This window comes from Rhinolophus ferrumequinum, chromosome 11 (genome assembly GCF_004115265.2).
Source record: "Rhinolophus ferrumequinum isolate MPI-CBG mRhiFer1 chromosome 11, mRhiFer1_v1.p, whole genome shotgun sequence".
Classification (NCBI taxonomy): domain Eukaryota; kingdom Metazoa; phylum Chordata; class Mammalia; order Chiroptera; family Rhinolophidae; genus Rhinolophus; species Rhinolophus ferrumequinum.
The window spans coordinates 40,043,125-40,064,366 of NC_046294.1; the positions used below are offsets into that span (position 1 = coordinate 40,043,125).

At 42.5% G+C, this 21,242-nt stretch overlaps 1 protein-coding gene across 8 annotated transcripts in view; it reads right to left on the reverse strand.

Moving 5' to 3' along the window:
• TEAD1 (TEA domain transcription factor 1) overlaps window positions 1-21,242 on the reverse strand; it is a 256,610-nt gene that overhangs the window by 71,765 nt on the left and 163,603 nt on the right. For 5 of the 8 annotated variants that reach the window (XM_033119590.1, XM_033119587.1, XM_033119589.1 and 2 more), the window contains 3 exons: window positions 4,783-4,847; window positions 2,346-2,408; window positions 2,194-2,256 (listed from right to left, as the gene is read on the reverse strand). In XM_033119590.1, the coding sequence (XP_032975481.1) occupies window positions 2,194-2,256; window positions 2,346-2,408; window positions 4,783-4,847 (191 nt within the window). The remainder of the gene's footprint in view (window positions 1-2,193; window positions 2,257-2,345; window positions 2,409-4,782; window positions 4,848-21,242) is intronic. The other 3 variants (XM_033119592.1, XM_033119591.1, XM_033119593.1) reach the window with 2 other exon arrangements.

Sequence of the window (21,242 nt, forward strand, 5' to 3'; positions counted from 1 at the left end):
GAATCCACATAATGGAGCTTCCTTTGTGGTGTGGGTAAAGGAGAAAACACACCAGCGGCTCTGTACTACACGAACTCCTGCCTTTCCATTCCCTAACTGCGGCACGTTCTCCATACTGCTTGTCCGAGATTCGCTCCACATTTGCTTTTGGCTCTTTCTGCTAACACTTATCCAACAGTGCCCTATATTTCACATTCCCATTTACATGGCCTGCTCTGTGCACAGGGGTTGGCTGTTAACTGCCCACCGTGATGAGCGACACGCCTGGAACACTCAGTTGGTATTAGCCGATGGGAAGAACAAAGGCCTCCATTTTCCCAAGAATAATGTGGTAGGGAGGAAGGAAAGAAACGACAAGAAGATGGAGGTGGTTCTTGGAACTGAAATGCTGAGCCAGTTGCTACTTGACTGCCTCTGTGTCCGCCTCCTCCTCGTGTCTGCCCCCAAAGGAGAGTGAGCCAGGGCTGCAAGTGAGGGGAAGTCTTCTGTTTTTCTTTTTTAAGAACAAATGCAAATACAACTGTGTTTGTGTGTACTCTATATATACAGTAATGGCAAACTGTTTCCAGTGAGGAAGAGTCTGAAAATCGCCAAAGGAGAAAATGAGTGCTTCCTGTCCCCCATGGGGATCTTCTGAACAGGAGAGCCTCACTTAGAGGGCCTTGGGTATTGGGCTGCGTACCCTGGAGAGCCTATGTGAACCACACAGTGTAGAAATAGAGCAATTCATAACATCGCAGACGGAAACACAAAATGGAGGTCTATAAACTTCTTTGTACATCATAAATCCGTTAGCTCAGAGAAACTAGAAACAGAGTCAGAACTTGAGCAAACATTGTGGTAGTTATACCCACATAGAGAGGACTGCACCTTTGGTTAAAAAGCAGGATCTAAGACGTTATCGTAGTCTTCCAACTGCTCAGCCAGTGCAGCTCAAAGCCAGCCACCATCAGCCACACGTGCGAGCGAGCCAACATGCTGCCCACTGCAGAGGGCACACCAAATGCTCCTTCCTCGTCACTAGGCCTACTCCACAGCCAGCCTCATTTGCATTAAAAAAGTTGGAGGACTTTGAGGGGAGGCGGTCCCAGTGTTCACCACTCAGTGCTGTGAAATTACACTTTGTTCTTTAGGTTTAGAACAAACACATACATTTACTTCATGTATGGAAAAATATAGAAAAGAACAAAAAATGGCATATGGGATAGGCAACAACAGGAGCTACAAATTTGTTTTTATTATAAAGTAAAACTCCTCTGTGCAAACGATAATCCTTTTGATTTCTAAAACTGGGCATTATGAAGAAAAAGTTGTGGGCTTTACTGCAAATTTTGGAAGGGGAAAAAATGGGAAGAAGTTGCATTTGCATTTAAAGAACTTCCCATGCCTCAGATTTTGCTATGAAATATACTTGAAGAGATGGGAAAATGAGGCACTCGTAAAAAAAAAAATTTAGAGTAAACTAAAGTATAAATGGAATTGCAAACAGGGATATTTGATCAGGAGCTTTCCCATCTTTAAAATCCATCTTTTTTAAAACAAATTTTAAGACCTCAAACTAAATTTCTTTTTTAATAGCTTAGAAAACAATATCAAGCAATGTGGCAGAAAATACTCTATGTTGGAAGAACACGTAAAAAAATTACATGAAAAAGGCGTATTTTTCATAAGTATGCTTGAAAGTACATCAAAAGCACAAAATAACTTCTAAATATTTTCTAAAAGTAATTACATGATGACCGCTGTGGAAATGATTCTTGTTTATAATTTCTACACCAAGTTCGTGTCTCTTAACTTTTTCTCCTCTCCTAGCGTGGTGGATATTCGGAGGGTAAAAAAAAATCAGGTTTCTGTGCTGGAAAGTTATTAAGACCAGCTCTCTGCTGCATTTGTTATTAGGGACACACACACACTCACACTCACACTCACACACACACACACACACACACATACACACACACTCACACACACACACACACACACACTCACACACACACACACATACACACACACTGAGCTTAATGTGAGGCTAGTACAGAAACAGAGAGATTAGACACAAAGAAATGTAAACAGCTCTCACATGCGAGGAAACTAGGTTACAAGAATCCCAGCACCAGGCATTCACCAGTCACCATGGAAAACAGGAAGTGAGATGCATAGCAACCACAAGCCAAAAAGCAGGAAAGCGCATACCTTTAGCTTGGAATGAAAATCACGAGATTTCCTTCTGGCAAGAACCTGAATGTGACTAGACACCTGCAGGGTAGGGGAAGGGAGGAAAACAAAGGAAAAGCCTGTAACCATGGAGATGAAAAGCCCCCTACAACTGGGCAAGCCAGACGTACCTTAATGGCGGCTTGAATTTCTCGAACTTTCTTTCTTGCTAAGACCTGTATATGACTAGACACCTACATTGTTCGGGTTTATGAGGGGAAACAAAACAAAACAAAACAAAACAAAACAAAAAAGGAAATCAAATATAAAATTGCTACTCCTTAGGAGGGTTTGGGGTGGGGTGGGGGAGGGAGGTTATTTGCATCTCAACAAAGCTCTGCAGTTAGGAATACACAGTCCCAGCCAGACACCAAGCCCCCAGCGCTGCTCTAAGCTTTTCAGACTGGGTCATCACTGCAGTGACTTGATTCAGGAGGAAAGTTTAGGCTAATCTAGTTTTTTCTCACCCGGGAGCAATCATGGGCACGGGATGAGAGGGGGAGAGTGGGGTTGTTTTCTTTATAAAATTAAAAAGGTGGGGGTAGAGGTAAATGAAAATATTTATAGCTTCTCAGTATCAGGAGGGAAAATCCCTTTTTCTCAATTTAGAAGAGACGATCCATAAATTAGCACATTCTGCAGAATCAAAAAGCTGAAGCTGTCGGTTGTATTCTGATCTCATTAAGAGGCTCTGGATTCTGTAGCAAATGTTAAAATAATACTGACATGTAAATTAGATCTCAAAGTGAAATGGAAAGACCCAGTTAGCAGAGCATTTTTCCCCCTTATAAATATCTTTAATCCTTCCACTCTTTTGGGTATTGACTGGGTGCCAAGTGGATTTACATATTATTACAAAGCGCAAAGTGTGAATACAGCCAGCCAGCCATCCTGTTAAAAATCTGGGTTGAAAACCACACGGATTTGCTGAACAACAAATTCACATTGGAGAGGTATCACCAACTGCTGCCTAAAAACATCCCCAGGATGCCGGAGGGTGGAAACCAAGCCAAGCCTGGCTTCTGAAACAATGACTCCACTGGGTAAACAAATTTGCATCTCTTTCGGAGGGGCTTGGTTAAATTTAGAAGAGTCCCCCATTGAAGGGGGTTGGGCACATGACCAGAGCTCACAGACCAGCAGACAGCCCAGGTCCAGCACTTTCAGTATGTTGGGAATTAGATCTTGTCTGTTTTTGCACATTTCAGAAATTTAGAACCTTCCATGTAGAAGTTCAACGACTCAGCCTGCGAGACAATTAATTCATTTTCAACACTCTAGCAACTCTAAAACACAGGATTCATGACAATAAAAGATCCTTTTATCTTTAACTTTGTCTTGGAGTTTAAATTATTAAATTTTTTTTCCAATTTTTTTTTTTTCTTTTTAAGTACGGAGAAGCAGGATCTCCCCCATCCTCTTCACCCCTCCATCCGGCTCCTGCTTTTACTTGTATTCCCCCAATTTTGTTCTTCTGTGATTCTCAGACTTAAGGAGGACCCCTGGCCACTGTCGGGGAACACCCACCGAACAATGCCCGGCCTCTGCACGCTGGCAGGAGGCCACTTCCCTCCGTGCTGACTCAGCAGCCAGGCTCCCGGCTGGGGCACATGTAGCATTCCTGGGGAAAAGCTCTCCCCCGTCATATACACTCATGAAAACAACTCATCACTGAGCAGAGGACTGGAATCGGCTGCTCAGGCTTCAAGAGACCGAGTTGAGCTTGCCTGGTGGTTTCAGTATAGTTTTTAAAATCCACGTCAGATCCATGAGCACAGATAAACATTAAAATATATATATATTTTTTCTGTTAACAACTCACCCGTGAGGTTTGTCTGATTAGTTTTTTCCCTTCCCCTTTCTTTCTCTGTTTTTAGTTAAATACCAATTTCTCATCCATTCCAGTTCTGAACTGGGTCTGAGAGGTGGGGCTGCTTCACATCAGAAAGGAGGAGGAGAGCCAGAGCCCTGACAAAGGGCAGAGGAAAATTCCTGACACTGCTCTGCACAAAGGTATTTAAGTTGTAACTTCATTTCAGTCACAGCAGCTACTGACAAAAAGCCATAGCTTAAGGAGCAACAGTTCCCTGGACGCACATCATTCAGTACCATAGTCAGGCCAATACTCACGGCTGCTAGTGTTACTTTTTCACTGAAATGACTCATACGTAATTGTTCCAGGATTTTACAATGCGCAAAATCTCACAATTTCATGACGTGCAAGTATATTTGCACCTGTAGCTTTTGCAGTGTTTGCCGATGCAGAGTTTGGGAAAGAAGTAAAACTTTTAAAATACGGCACAGGAGCAGTTCATACACTGTCCGTAGCAATAACACTTTCCCACACATGTATAAAAAGAACTCTGGAGACCACTTAGGAAAGGGTCACTGAAATGATGAACAGTGAAAACTGAGCCAATTTAAAACACCAATTTAAATAGCACTGACGTCCTTACAGGGAACTCAAATTGGGGGCTCCTAGGAGCCAAAGCACAGACAGCCACTGCAGCCAAAATGCCTCATTGGGCCATTCGCTGACATGCACAATTTCCAGGGAGGTTATTTTACCTGTTTTCTGGTCCTCGTCTTCCCTGTCCTGAGTTTGATGTATCTGGCTATCAATTCATTCCTACCTGAAAGAAAGAAGAATTTACAATAAGATGGGTTACAAAAAAGACACCTGAAACTAAGAACAGAATTCAGAATCAGTTGCAGCTGTAAGCTTATTAACACTAGAAAAATAAAACAGTAGTGTTTGTAAAATTACTTACTAAGGAAAATTAGGATGAGGGGCATTTAATTACGAACTATGATCAGCAGTGGAGGATAGGTATGTGCTTTTTAAAAATGTGCCTTTTCGTTTCTTTGCATGCTTGTCTCTAAATGAGCCACCAACACAAGGACTGATGTGGGAGTCCACAAACCCGGTTCTGTTTAGTCTGATTTTTCATATTCTTTCCTCCTCACTCAGGTTTCTGTTTGTAGTTACCTTCACTTAACAGTCGTTATAGATACAAAAGAATGAACTGCTGTGACCATGGAAAGCCTACGCTAAGAAGTTAACAGCATGAAAGCAGACACCCCCTAACGGTAGTCACTACCCTAGTAACTAACTATACAGAAGACCCTGTCTTTGAAAAAAAATGACTCAACCTCCTCAAAGCTTTACAACCTCTGGAGGAAAAAAAAAAAATGCCTAAACGTATAAACAAATATCTCCTCTCCGTACCACACCAGGAGACTGAGAGGTTTCAAACAGATAATCTGACTCTCTGAAGGACTATAATATCATGGGAAAGTATGGCCTCAAAGCTAAGTGGGGGAAATGTAATACTACATGAGGTAGAACCCCACTCATACCAGACATGACTCCAAACTGTAACTATAATCATAACTGGCTAGTTGTATGATTTGTGTTTGCAGTCTGACTTCCCAGACATACTGGATACCTGAAGAGAGCAAGAGCTTTATCTCATTCCCCAAAGCCTCCCCAGCACCCAGCACACTGTAAATGAGGAAATAACACAGCTTCTGGTGAAAAGCGAGTGAGCACAACCACCAGATCTCCCCTGGCAGAGTAAAGAACTTGCAGCACTAATGAGGACCCACGTGAGACTGTCCTTATGGAAATCTTGCCTGAGAATTTAAATGCTCCCCCACCACTGCCCAGAACGGTTCTCGAATCAGGGCTCCGCCCTCCGCCTGCCTATGTTAGGACCATGCAATACACAGTCACCACTGGAAGGCAAAGGAATTGTGGAAGGTTGGGGCTGGAAGGTACCTTTGGATCATCCATTCCCACCCCTCAAAGTACTTATTAGCCAAAAGCAACACTTCTAGAATTCAGGAAGGAGTCCATTTTACCTTAAAACATTTAAGAATAAAAAGACCCTCCTTATCTGTGGCTTCCTGTAACTTTCTCCTCAGATTCTTCTTGTTCTTCTTAACAAGAAACCAAGCTAGTTCCTTATGCACATGACTGACTTGGAAATATTAATGACAGCTTTCAGGTCCCCCTGGAGTTGTGTCCTTTGTTATCTGTGACAAGGTTTGGAACACTCCCCCATACATCCTGTGACCATCCTTTGTCTCCTTTCCTTTCCTCGCCTGGAGCCCAGAACTGCAGCGATGTCCCTGCTATGACAGGTCCACAGCAGCCTGGGTCTGTCACCTCTCCTCCTTCATACTCCACTTCTGTCAATGCAGCATTTGATTTTGTGGGGCCACAATAAATAGTCAACTTAGGTCAATTTGAACTCCTAGGACTTTTTCATATTGACTACTCCTTAGATATATCCCTACCCCTGTGCGCAGTCTTTTCATGCATAGTTAGGATTTTCAGATCCAAATACAGAACGTTACATTTCTTTCTATTGCATTTCATCCTGTTAAGTTAAGCCTATCACTCCAGCCTGTCAGGATCTTCTCAGATCCTCACTCTGTGACTGAACTTACCCTTTAACCCTAGGAAAAGGACTTCAAAATTCAGTTTTGAGGACTGCAGCGCTAAGGATTCTCTTTCAAACTTTTGAGAACTACCAATATCTCCTGTAGTGTCATCAGGTCTACTTCTCCATCTCTCAGACGGTTGTAGAGATTTTGCAATTTGTCTCAAAGGCTCACTGATAGCAGAGCCCAGGCAGGAGCGCCTCATTACCAGAAGCCAGACCTAAATGACAGTGTCGGCAGAGCAGAGCATCCTCCATCTCAGGGCCCCACTGCGCACCCTGTTCAGCGCCGAGTGGCCAGGTCAACACAAATCCAGGGCTCTGTACTGCAGGCAACAATTTCATTTGAACCTTGTCCAGACGGCAAAAACGTCTCTTGCCCCCATACTTAGCTTATTTTCTGGGAAAGCAGACAGAAATAGCTGGTTAGGTGTGACACATCACCCATATAACTAATTCCTCATTTCTCACGGCGTTTGGTTGAATGGATGAGATCAACATCTAGGACAGCCACATTTGACTATATATCCTGCAGTCTATGCAGATGACACCCCTTGGAGTTAAACAATGTCAGCTCATAGTTTGATTACAGTACTTCTAGAAATCGCTACGACGACCCTCATCGAGTGCTGTGTACAGCGCACTATGCTACAGTCACCACTCCACTGAAAGCTCCTCCTAACTCGCATATCCCTGTGCTTTATGTGAGTACGAGCACCTTTCACAACCCATGTCCTTTCTTTCATACCATGTTTCAAGCCATGACGAGTAATTAACTTGAGGTTCCCATGAGTTTCTTCTTGCCTCCATAAGAAATGCCACTTATTCACTTTTTAAAATTCAAATTCAACTAATACTAAGCTGCTACTGTGATCTAGGCCGTGTTAATCACTTTATTCTATGTGACTTTTTTTAATGACCATGAGGGTGACTGTGTACAGAGAACACTATTCGCGTTTACCTACTTTTAAAAAATGTATATTTCATTTGCTCAGTTATTAAGAAAAAAACTTAAATACCTTTAAGTTCTAAGTTCAACTCATATGTCTCATAATTTTTACAATCACTTTCAAAGGTCCATTCAAATAATGTTTGGCCCATTTTACAAACCTAAAGTCCTTTAAATATTTAAATCTATGTATTTTATTTAGAATGTATTTAATTATTTTAAATATTAGAACTGTTTAATTCAACTTATAAAACTTTCCCTTAACCAACTCTTAGAAACTTAATAAATTATCTTAAATGCTCTAATATTGCTTACAAATCTAGTAAGACTTCAACCCTTCCAAAAAGCAAGTCTAAACCAATTAGTGCATGGCACATTTTAATTTGGAAATAAAATACAGGCTAACCTGTTGTATGGGCCAAATTATTTTAAATAATTTCTTGGACTATCAAATGTGCATAACTCCTTTAAATAAAAAACATTAATACTATAGCTTTAATTCTCTTAAAATCTCCTATTTTCAATTCTAAATTTTCCCAGAACTAAAATATGCTTACCATTAGGGAAAAATATATGCCATTCCAAATGATTTAGGAGTACCTTTTTGGTTGCTTGGGGTTGTACATATTTTGGGGAAATCAACTAGGTCCTAAATGGATTCTTGTCAGGGACCCTGATAAGATGCCCTGAGACCTCTTTACATTTCTATAGCACAACCATCTAAATGGTGTGGATCCATATAGGCCAGAGCCTGGGATTTGAATCATGGTACTAAGGTACAGAATTCCCTTACCAAGGACCGAGAGCTCAGCAGCACCAGCCATCAGTGATGTGACTGGCGGTGGACCTCCAGCCCACACAGCACGCTCTTGTTTGGTAGCCATGATAGGATGTTGTGTGTTAGAAATGTTACCCCTCACTTCTCTCTCTGTTCCAAAACACACACACACACACACACACACACGGTAGTGCTTCCTCCAGTAAGCCTTGCATTGCGGAAAAGATTGTCAACGAAGTTGACTTTAAAGTTAATCATGGTATTCCTAACTAATCAGACAGTCAGTCATGGGGGACCGTCTACCTGGTGCCTTGTGATGCCTGCCTGGAGCATCCGGGACAGAAGGAGAGAACAGACAGCCTGCCTGTCCACAGAGAGTCCAACATAAGGGCTAAGATAGGGCAAATCAGTTCCAGCATCAGATGACTCGCGCCATGAAAGAAGTTCTAGCAACGTGAATGGGGAATTGGCCACAAATAATTCAGAAAAATCTAGAAAGCCTCCCCCAAAGGACTGGAATATAAGCGAGGCCTTTAAGGATAGATGACATCTTCTCCATCATTTTATTATGGACAATTTCAGACACACACAAAAGTTGTTTACAGAACGAATTTTACATTGTTGTTGTTGCATTTCAGAATAAATGGCAGACATAATAACACTTCTCCCTAAAAGCTTCAGTGTGCATGTCCTAACTAGAGTCATAAGACTGATTTTGACAGGCAGAATGGGGGTGGGGGGTTTGAAGACCATTTTAGACAGAGGATGCAGCATTTCTTCAAATACATAAGCAGGAAACTGAGACTCTTTTAAAAAAAACCACACCTGATGACCCTTAAACTCCCTTGATCACTGCACACACTTTCTTTCTGTGCCCAGGAGTCTCTGGTCCTCCATTCATAACATACACAGCATTCATGATTCATCTTCATTCTTCTCTATAAATCCTTGTAATAGCTGATAGAGCTGAGTGGCCACGTCACACTTCACCACTAAGTGTCATTATACTACTGCTTCTGTGTGGCATAAAATTCCTTTTAGGAATGCACACCCTATCCTTTCTTTACGTCTGAGATGCTGCGGCTGAAGCTGCCCTTGCTTTTCCCACAGGCAGTAGGCAGCAGCAAAGAGAAACACAGCCTGACCTGCCAGCCACTTTCATACTGTGATCCTAACCAGGCACTGCAATCCAGTTTTTATGTTATTTTGCCTTTCTCCTAGATAATATAACACAGTTGAAAGTCAGCCCATCATCGGCTTCTCCTGCATCCCGGATTGCCGTGACATTTTCTTCTAAAGGGGCAATTCAGAGAGAAGTCCCTGCAGAAAGGCCTGGAGTTTGCACTGTGTTTGCCTTACCCAGACAGAAGACTGGTTAAGGTTGTTGTGGGCTGTGTGTATAATGGGATGTGGCCTCAAGGTCGTGTTTGAGGCACAGCAAATGCAGGGTCTGTGGCTAGAAATTGTAGCCCAGAGACAGTCAGCTTTAACAGCCTAAGAGCCACTTTGCAATTGAATGGAGTCAGAGAGCCACAGAGAAAGAAGTAACAAATGGACTGCTCCTCTCCCTTGGCTGCAGCCATGTCTACAGCAAATTCAGACCTGAGAGAGCTGAACTGTCCCGGGCCTGGGGAAGGTGCTCTAGCTGTGTACTCTGAGGAAACCTCTGCTGGTCCTCCCTTTGCTGGGAAGGATATGTGAGGATTCCCCACGTTAAAAGAATGAGAATCAGAAAGAAACCACAGCCTTCTCTTGATTGCTAGACCTGTTGTATCAAATGGGCATCGGTGCTATGGTTGCAGACTCAGGGTCTTGCACACCCCCTGACAAACCCTAACTCGGCTCAACAGCACTACTGGAATGTTCCTTGTTAAAACCTTGAGCTTTCTGAGCTCTGTACCTGTGTGCCCAATTGCCTTCATGGCCTGTATTGTCCTCACCCATTTGTGCATGTCTGGATTCTGCCCACCTTTCAAATACCTTGTTCTTCATGAGTCTTCCAGCTGGAAGATGCCTCCTCCCTCTCTCTAAATGTCCAGTTCTTGACCTTGGCCTCTTTGCTGCGGGCCTGTATCCTTCCTGCCTTATAGTCTATCATTTTGGCGCATGTCATGGCTCCAACCAGATCATAAAGTCGTTGAGAACAAGAACCAATGTCATCCATCTTTGCTTCCTCTTCCCAGGCAGCCCGATTTTTGTGGAATGAGTCATGATTAGAGGCAGAAAAAGGGCTCCTACGTCCTTACAATCCAGTTTGACCCTGACTCATCCACAGAAAGGAAAAAAAGAGAAGAACAGATGACCCACTGGGAAGAAGCAAAGAAAGATGCCTTCCACAAATGACAGCAGTGTGGGGCAGGGCCCTGTCCTTCCACAGAAGACGGAGCAGCAACACCCAACAGAGCAGCTTACAAAGCACATTCCCAGGCAAGATTCTACGAGATGGGCTAAAATGCTTCCTAGCCACGGACCTTTTTTATCATCTAAAGGAAAAAGATATCTTAGGATAGCAAAGTCAATAACCAAGAAGCACAGGCGTAGGCACCAGTTAGGGACCGGTGTACATAGGGCTATGTAGTGACCCTATCCTCCTAAGGATCTGGGGCTCTTTGTCTCTATGGATGTGGCCAGAGGAGGCAGCAAAGCGTCCTTATTAACTAACCAGTGAGGAATTAATAATTAACCTTTGCTTCCATACTGCTGCCATTTTCCCAGCAACGCTGGGAAAAAAATGAAGGTCTACCAAGCTGGCGAGTCACCCACTCGTCAGACAACAACTGCACCTACACATACAAAGCACAAGCAACGTGCTAGAATTATGGGGGTAAAAGATGTCATCTCTGCCTTCAAGGAGCTTACACAGGACGGTCACCCATGAGAACAGTGTCAAGCCACCCTATCCTTCCCCAAGCCTCTCATTCACGGCACACGGCACAGCTGTCACGGTCCATTTACCGGAATGATTGATTGCATGATGAACGCCTGCCCCGCCCCACTACCAGACAGGAAGTTCCACAGGGACACAGACCAGAGGTTGTGTTTTACTCATCCCTGCCCCCTGGTGCCAAGAAGACCACAGGTCCTCAGGAAGTAGACACTGGTGGAAAGACTGAATGAGAGGGATGGAGAACCAGAGTGGGAGAGAGGTATAAGACTAAGATTCGGGGAAAGGGAGGTTCCCGAAGAAGAGCATTTGAACCATTCCCGGAGTGTTGCTAATGAGGAAGTTTAGACACCAGTGTCTCGGTTAATCCCCATTATAAATCATTGACCAAAAATCAGCACTGATGTGGAAAATCACCAGGAAGGGACAGACAGCCTGTTCTGGGTTGTCAGGGCTGGTACTGCATGTTCCTGATCTAAAGGTTTACAAAACGGACTGATGGCCTTCAGGAGGTAAACAGTGGCAAGTCCCTGAAATAACCTGTGTCTGCATCCACCCAGGGGCTTAGAAGGAACAGCTTTAGAAGAACGAATACACAGAGGAAGGCTGTATTAACCCCTGGTTAGTCAGAACTTATTCCTCTTAGCCCTTCAAAATGGCAATAACCCAAGTCCCACCTTCTCAGAGTTCCTATCAGTCAATGGCAACTGATAAGATTATCAAGTGATGGCTCCATAAAACACTGTGTTCTCTTTCATTTTAGTGGGACAGCTTACCGCACATTTGTGTTAGACTACAACGGTCAAAAAAAAGACCAGCATGAAAAAATGTCCAATGCTATGTATTGAATACAATCCCTCTATGTTGGATAGAAGATTTTTTTTGGTACTTATTTCTAGAAGGAAAATATGAAGTAAGTTTTTCTAATGGCTCATTCTCTATTAAGCAACAGAGGCTACATAATCACCTTCTTAATCCTCTAATGAATAATTTAACTAGCCTTAATACTTTATGCCTCTAGTTATTCTTCTTTTTAATCCATCATACACACAGCTACCTAAAACACAGCTCTGGTTTATCCACTCTACTGCTTCAAGACCTTCAGTGGTGCCTCACCGCCTATAGTCCAAAGGTCAAACTGCTTTAGTGTAGTATTCAATGTTGTCCAACCATCTTGCCCTAACTTTTTATTTTTCACCACCACCACCCCGCAACCCCCCTAATTCATTTTGCCGCCATCAAAAAATCCATTTTGCCGCCATCAAAAAATCCATTTTGCAGCCTAGCTCCAGTTCCCTGAACCATTTTGTCTTTCTAAGGTTTTGCTCACAATTGCAATAGCCCCTACGACTACCAATCAAAATCCTTCCTGATTCAGCTCTGATGGTGTCTCCTCCATGAAACCCCACTCGAAGCATGTGCGAAACATGCACTAAGTATGGAACCTGTGGAGAGGAGAGAGCCAGGCAGCCAGGTGCCTGGAGCTCAGCTCACAGACTAGTGGTTGGAAAAAAACCCACAATATTACAAAGCAAACTGAAACGAAAGACACTGTGAGTTAAAAACAAATCGCTCAGTATATGAGGGAAGCGATGGCTTGACTCTGTCGGGGAAAGTAGCATAGATTAACCATTCTGTCCTGGGCCCATAGTGCATTACTTCTGCATGTGTCAGGCACTGCCCACATTCTGGCTCTCTTAAGAGTTCCTCGGGTAACAGACATAAGCTCCTGAAAGGAAGGGTCTATGTATTCAGCATCTATGGATTCCATACACTCAAGGTGTGCATGGAATTTAATGGAATCTAAGTTTGTTGCCCCCAACAGCAACCTAAATCGACCCCTACCCACACACTGTCAGGTGAGTTTTCACTCATCTTTCATGCCCACATCTGATTATGTTGCTTTTCTATATTAGTAGGTCCTTGTCCACTATAAGAAAAATATACACTACTTAGCCTGGTACCCCGTAGAAGACGCCTCTATTCTAGTACAAAAAGCTTCAGAGTTCCCCAAGTCATTGTCATGCTTTTTCATACCTCTATGCCCTTGTAAAACCATCTATCCTTAAATGTTTTTTCAAGTCTCCTTTGCCTGAAAACTCCTATCCACCCCTATGAGCCCTAATTGAAGTACTCCTCCCTGAAGTCTTCCAGGAGCCATCCAAACTGGGTCAGTCATTTCCGCGTTCACATCCTCATGTGTTAAGCACATACCCCTGCTTTTGCTGCACTGCCATTACTTACCTATGGGACTATTCATTCCCTATTTAGAATAATGACTGCTCCATGGCAAGAATCTATCTAATTCTCTGCAACGCCAGATCTGGTACCTATGAAATAGGGACTCACTGAATGACTCAATGAATGAATGAATGAATGGGCTCTCCTTTACTATATGAAGAAAATCAGAAAAAATGATCTAGAAAGATTATATAAATTGGACAGCACGGACAAAATTACCTGAAATCTATAAGCCCTTGTACAGTTATGACTATTTCAGTGACGGGCAGCACCATTTTCCAGACCTTCATTCTGCTCTCTTAACTTGGCACAAGAAAGACCAACACATGCGCTTTTGCTCCTCACTCCTCTCCCCTGCCACCGACCTCCACATGCCACGGTAATAGGGACCTGGTCCCAAAAAAAAGCTAATCTCAACATTAACCCAGGAGAGTCTTGTTAATGAAAAACTTCACTAAGAACACTCTGTTCATTTATTAATTATTTGGCATTAGAGGAGTGTGAAATCCACACGTTCAAAGTGCTAAAAACTGCCGGTCTTTAAAGGAGAATCTCTAATGGTGGTAACGCTGCAGACTTGGTATTGCTTTTCTGTTTTGGACTCAGATGTATGATTGCCTAGATCTTTTTGGGAGAGCTGGACTTGTGTTATTAGCTATGTGAACATAAGCGACTTGCTTCTCTGGACCTCTAATTTCTTCACCTGTAAAATAGGGGATAAAATACGGAACCTGAAGGCTTGTCGTATGCATTAGCAACAACAAATGGCGGTTCTGGCACCTCAAGGTGATTCCAAGTGGTCCTATAACTATTATGTAATGTCCCTGCACTTGGTTCATGTGTTTTCATGGCCTGAGATAATATACAAGGTTTCTTTCCAGGACACTGTACCACATGGCATCCAGTATAAACCTACAATGCTACTTTCAGTGTTATTCAAATTGAACATCTTTCCCATGCGATACTGCAAAATGTTTTCAAAATCTTGGCATCATCTTAAATTTTCAAAATGATACGGCCATAATCATTGTTTCCAAGTAAAAGGAGCCTTTTATTGTGATATCTTAACATTAAGAGGGCATCATGCAAGCTACTTACTTGCTACAATAATCTTTTAATTTAGAATAGATTCTTCACTGAATAAAATAGCAGGGATTAGGTTTTTGCCAAGGGCTAAGTGTGGCCAAAATTCTTGCAATTTGTGGCAGATCGTGAAATTATCTCAGCGAATAGGCTGGAGGCTTTGCATTAAACTGCATGTCCTCCACCGGGTTTCCAGAATGTAGCTCTTAGTGAGTGTAAAAATACAACTGTCACTAGAAGAATTAAGTGTCAGCTTCTGCAGCTACGATAGCAGTAGCTACACAAAAGTGAATTATGCAAGCATTAAATCAAAAGGACACTCACATGGGATTACCCGCTGCTTAGAAAACATGCTCAAGAGAAATCGAAATGTCTAGGCCCTTAGTAATTCTTTTAAAAATAATATGGAAACCATGATCATAAAGGACATTTAAAAAAAAATATACTCCAACGGGAGAAATTAAAATTTGGGGGTTAAGCATACGAAATAATATTGTTTAAAAGGTAGAGACGAAGTGAGATGGTAGGAAGCTGGACAATAATAACATATGGTGGAAACCTACTACGTGTCAGCACGGTGCTGCACACTGTGCTAATATACTCACTCGTGTAGTTAACCTTCACACCCACCTTATTCCCATTTCACAAATGCTGAACCTGAAGTTCAAAGAAATTAAGAAACTAACCCAAGTTCCCCATCCCACTAAGTGGTAGAGTTGGGATTTGAAAGCAGCTCTATCTTCCAAGCTCATGATTCCTTAACTTTCGACCAACTGCTCTGAAAATCATGTTAAGTTAACTTGTCATAAGATCATTGCTAAGCGTTTAATGAGAACACGATCTTAGAAGGGGGCACAACCCAACCATGAAGTGGCCTGAACTGCACATACACCATTTTCAAAGTCCCGCACGTACCACGTTCAAAACAGGATGAAACTTCAACTCCTCTTACTGTGCTCAAGGCTGACATCATGTGGCCCCAGGCACTCCCACCCCTGTGATGAATATTTTTTACATAAAAGGCACTGGGCTAAGCACTACAGGAGATATGTACTAGAATAATACATGTCCTCTGCCCTCAAGGAGCTTATAGCTTAGGAGGAGAAATGAGGCAAAACGCCACACAATGGGAATAAACGGCAGAGTATTAATGGTGAGAGGAAACGCACTGAAGAAGAATAATCTGAGGTCCAAGTCCAGAGAGGTTTCTTCCTACGGTTGCCATGCTCAGGCCACACCCGACTGGTCTCAAAACTATGCGCAGCCAAAGGCAACGCTGTCCAGGCCAGTCATTCAGGAGAGCAGTGGCCTATGAAGTGAGCGTTCTATTTTATTTAGACAGTGAACAAGCAAACCAAACAGGTTACGTCCTCAGGTTGAGTTTTAGATTCAGGAGAGTTGACCCATTTTGATTATTCTCCTTTTAAATTTCGAATTACCCAGGTAATGTGCAATATATTCTCCTTTGTAAAAAATCAAAATGTTACCTGTATAAACCCACGTAGTTTATCTTTTCTCCTGCCACTCTCTACACGCACTGCCGCATCAGGTTGGGTACCATTCCTTTGTGTGAATGATGCCCCCTTAGCTCTCCCTGCCCTGATGGTCCCATCCAAGCTTGCTGAACACTGATTTCTGAGTTGCCAAGACCCAGTTCAAATGGTACTTCCTGAGTGCCTGGCAGTGGGTTTGCGCGGCCCCTCCAGGCTCAGCAGAGTCCATGCACACATCTAGCACTGTGTGGCCACACAATGCTCTTCCTGGGAGTGTGTTTGTTCCTCTTTGACAAATTATGAGCTTCTTGAAGGCAGGACCCACATCCGGTCCCCGTAGGCCCCCGTCCTTTAACTCCTGGCTCTGTTGTTGAGAACGTGCTACTTAATGATAGTGCTACTGCGGATTTTAGCCCCTTCCTGAAAGAAAAAATGTTGGAAGAAGTGACATCATGGCACACAGGAGGTGGTGACTGAATGTTTTCTTTGAAGAGGCAGGAAGAGAGGGAGGGAGAAGGAGCAGGAAGAACAGAAAAAGAACTGTGCTGGCAGGCACTGAGATATAAAGAAAAATACAACAGGGTTCCTGCCTTCGAGGAACTCATCGCCTAGCTGAATGCTCGTGGAATGCCAAAACCCCCATGGAACCTTTTTCCTCTTCCTAAGCTCCAAGAAATGGAAGAGGCACCCACAGTTAGAACTGAGATCAGGGTGGCGATAAAGGATGGTGAGTGGCTATTTCATTCCCTTTAAAATAAGCTCAATCTACTCTGTTTCTATTCTTGTGATGCTCATCAATTTCAGATTTCGCATCCTGCCTCGATCCACCCACCACACAGAGGATAACATTCAGTATTTCAGAGGGAGAAACAAATTTCCTAAGAAACAGCTCCACTTTTATCATAGGTAGAACAGGTAACAATGAACCGGATAAAATGCAGATGAGATGATGTGGCTTCATCTGCAAGCTCCTTCACTCCACGGTCACTTTGATTTTTAAAGGCAGAGCCCGAGCTCCTTATCCTTATGTGGCTCCAGCCCTGAAGGTTGCTTTGAAAAGACATCTCAGAGTGAAATTATCCAGCAAACCCTTGTATGGATAGAAGGTTCCACAAGTCAACAACCGCTTAAGCAGTTTAAACCAACAAGCAAGATGCCCTCTATTTAAATGCTATGAGTGAATCTATTTTAAGCCTTTAAAAATCCTTTGGGCAGGTGTTGAAGCTGTGTACAGACTGAGCCTGTGCAGGCTCTGGGGGTGGGGGAGGGCAAGCTCCACTCTCTATGCAGGCAACATTTTGTTCAGACAATCTTCCTGCAGGTCATGTGACGAAGGCCAAATAAACAGCATCTGGGGATTTTCAATTACAGACCTTCGCCCAGCATGCCTGCACTGTAATCTCTACCAGATGAGGCTCAGGCCTCCCTATTTTCAATAATTCACACATTGTGTACACATAACATGACAATAAGGGCATTCATGGTGCGGCCTGATTCGCAGATCAAAGCTAGCAAAGGGCCAGCTGTAAGATTCGTGCTGCTGGATGATTCGTGCTTTTTGCACAGGCTTGGAAAAAAACTCTGCAGGACCCGGCAAGCCGGCCTCTTTCCTGTGCGGTATGCTGAGCAAACTCTGAGCATGAACTGGGCAAAGCCCCCTGGGATGGCTGGAGTGGCGACCAGTTCCATGTGTATTTGCGAGTACTGGGCAACTGCAAACTCCAGTCTACTCAACAAGCTCCTCTTAGAGAGGGGCTTGCCTTGGCCAGTGCATGACCTGTGCAAAAAGCTCTACCACGCCAGGGAGCAGGTGGTTCTTGAAAACAAACCTGTTCTTAAAAGACAGTGAGGTTCCTGTACTTCATAAACCCTCAGCTAGGTGCTCGAGTTTACAAATCCACTGGATGTGTAGATTTCATTTAGCTGTCACACACATACAAGCAACTCAGACACAAACTACACAGAGGTGCATTTTTAATGCATGTCCAGAGCTTTGGGTCTGGGAAATGAAAGAGGACACTGTTGTTATTACTGAAATCCCTATACATTAACACAATTAACTCGCGTGTGTAGACTAATGCATTTAGCCACTCTGTGTGTGTGTGTGTGTGTGTGTGTGTGTGTGTGCACATGCACGGGCGCATGAGTGGTTTGAACGCATTCAGAATTCTCAAGCCTACAACATTCCAAATGTCTATTGCCCTGCAGGGAGGGTTGCAACTGGAGGAAATAAGGACACCACTTCCTCATATAAAGATTTCATACCCGTCAATCAGGGCAGGAACCCGGAGAAAGCCATAATGGTGACTTCCTCGGCAGCAAACACATGCTGCTCACCAGCTGTGGGCTGTGTGTCCTTACCCCTTTTCTCTCTCATTCAGAATGGTTTCCTCTTAATCACAATAATCCCAAAAGTGCTAAAACATATCAATCGTTGGGTAAGCCCTGCCTACAAAGGGCCAGCCGGCTGGCTTTTATAGCCTTGTCCAACAGCAGCTGATACTTCATTCAGTGACAAATCCAATTTAGCAGTTACAAGAGGTTTAGCATCCCTGAAAAAATATTGGGGTTGATCTGGCATTCTGAAGTCAGCAAATGCTGCACTGCCATATTGTTGCAGAGATTATTCTGCTGTCATATTTGGATGTCTACAACCGTCTTGCACCTTCTCTACGCTTGCCCCCCATGATTTGATGATGGTGATGGTGGTAGTAGCAGTGGCAACAACAATTTAATCCCTGAATAAACAGGCAACAATCATACTTGGAAACCGACTAAATAATGTGATTTCACTCCCACCCCCACCCCTACCCCCAAACACACACACACATACGGAGACAAAAAGAGAGAGAAAAAGAGGTAATTAGTTCTTTTTCAAATGGGAATTTCTAATACATTGAAGGAAAAAGCTATGGGGTAAAATAAATTTCACTCTAACCTTTGGATTCTAGGTCAGCTTTGAAGAACAAAAGGAGACAAAACGTAAAGATTTTACCCTGGGGTTGAAATTTGTCTTATTAAAAACTACTGCAGGACTACCGTGAAGACCTTGTAATTAAATATTTTACATCTATTTTAAATATCAAAAGTTAAAACAAAGAAAAGTCTTAAGCTATGATAGATGGAAGCAAATAAATTGACAAAAAGAAAAATCAGTTTTTGAATATTTAACATAATTGAAAGATATATAGTTTTTACAGATAATTATATAAATTCAATTTAAAAGAATCTCCATTGAAAATAACTTGGATAATTTAACTATAAAAGGATACACGACCAACAAAATACCATTTTTAAGCAATACCAAAAGGTAATGTACAAAGTAAAACAAAAGGGAAATGATCTAATAGGAACGTGGGCTGATTATTCCTTTAATATTAGACTTTGTAGTCAACAGTTGGTTATTTATCCCAGCTTCAGTTTTAACGATACCAAAAAAGTGACCACAGAGACATCTGGTTTAAAAAAAAAAAAAAAGTTTTCAGTGCCATAAATGAGACGCGCGCAATTGTGGTTGGCAAGATATCAACAATGGAATATTCCATACATGGAGTTCTTATTTCATGTGGTTGTAAAACTTTATTCTTTTCTCTGGATTTTTGAAAACATACACTGAAAATTAAAATACAACAAACACCCAAAGCCTGCAGACTAGAGAACACATTTAGCTTCTGTGAATAACAGTCCATTAGATTAATATTTTGTCAATGTCACTTGTCACAACAAAAGCAGCAGCATTTATAATTTACTCTAAAACTGGTTTAATTAAAATTCAAAAAACCACGACAAAGTTATACTGAATTTCATCTGCCGCATTGTAATTACTTACTTTGTAGCTGACTATAAACAGTATTTTATTACATCCACAAAAATGCATTTAAAAACTAACAGCAATTAGCAGACACTGGAAGAACTGAGGGAACAAGTCCTATACTTCTACTTTGAATAGAGAGTTACTTCCTCTTCCTCTATTTAATGTGACATCAGAAAATGAGGACCCATGACCTTTCTCAATCTGAGGGGACCTACAGGTCTGCCTCCATTATCTTCCCTTAGACCAGGACTTGGACTGCTCGAGAACACAGATTTGGCAGAACCAGATCTATGTACCTCCCTCCCAAGACCAAGAAAGAGACTCACTTGGCTCAAATTCAACAATGAGACAATAGAGGCTGCCAGGCATGATGGATGACTTAAAAGGCTGAAAACCACCATTTGCATCCTCCCAGATAAACAATTAGCTGAAAATTTTTTTTTTCCCTTGGAGGCAACTTCCAATACTGTTAATATGCCTGGCAGAGGTGAGTTAGTTTAGTGAAATTGCTCTTACTTTAAGAAAATTTGTCTAAGACATTTTCTGAAAGTGTCTTACTGGAATGGAAAGAAACAAGTCTTTTATTTTGGATTAAAAAAACACAAAGTTTGGAATATTAAAAGTTAGGAAAGGCTTAGAAACTTGTAACTCCCTTAAAGCCAGTATCAAGGTTTTCGATGTTATTTGATTAATTTTTCCATTCCCTCTTCGTTTATTCCAAATCCACGTTAACTCTTAAAGGCAGCATAATACAAAAAAAAAAAAAAAAAAAATCACTCATTGAACAAGGCAGGCAGGCATAAACACGATTTAAGCATGAAAGAAAGGAAATGGTCTTCACACACAACTGGTGGAAAAAAATCGGTAGTTCTGAAACTGCACATGGGCAATTTTATGGTGCTCATGAGGATCCGGGAGGGAATGCTTGAGAAATGACAGAAAAATATCTTAAAAGTCAACCTGCACTTTTCTAGAATTAATTTACAGGACAGGGCAAGAGTACCTCCGGAAGTTCACCAAGCCGCCATTAATAAATGAGGCAGCAGTGTGGTTTCCACGGCAACCGAGACTCCAAGTCTCCAGCAAGCTTAGTGCATAACCGCCAAAGGTTTCTCCTCAAGTCTCAACTTCCAGTTTCCAGGTGCAGACAAAACCAAACGTACTTTTGAGCCCAGGGAAACAGTGCAGGAGCTTTCAAAAGGGATTCTCAGAATGCTGGTTTGGGCAAACGTGGCATGGCAGCGTCACAGAACTCTGCAGCTCTATCTTGCTAGAATAGACGCTTGGAACATGATTTTAATGGGAGTTAAGAGTCCCCTGAGAATGTTCTGTGAGTTA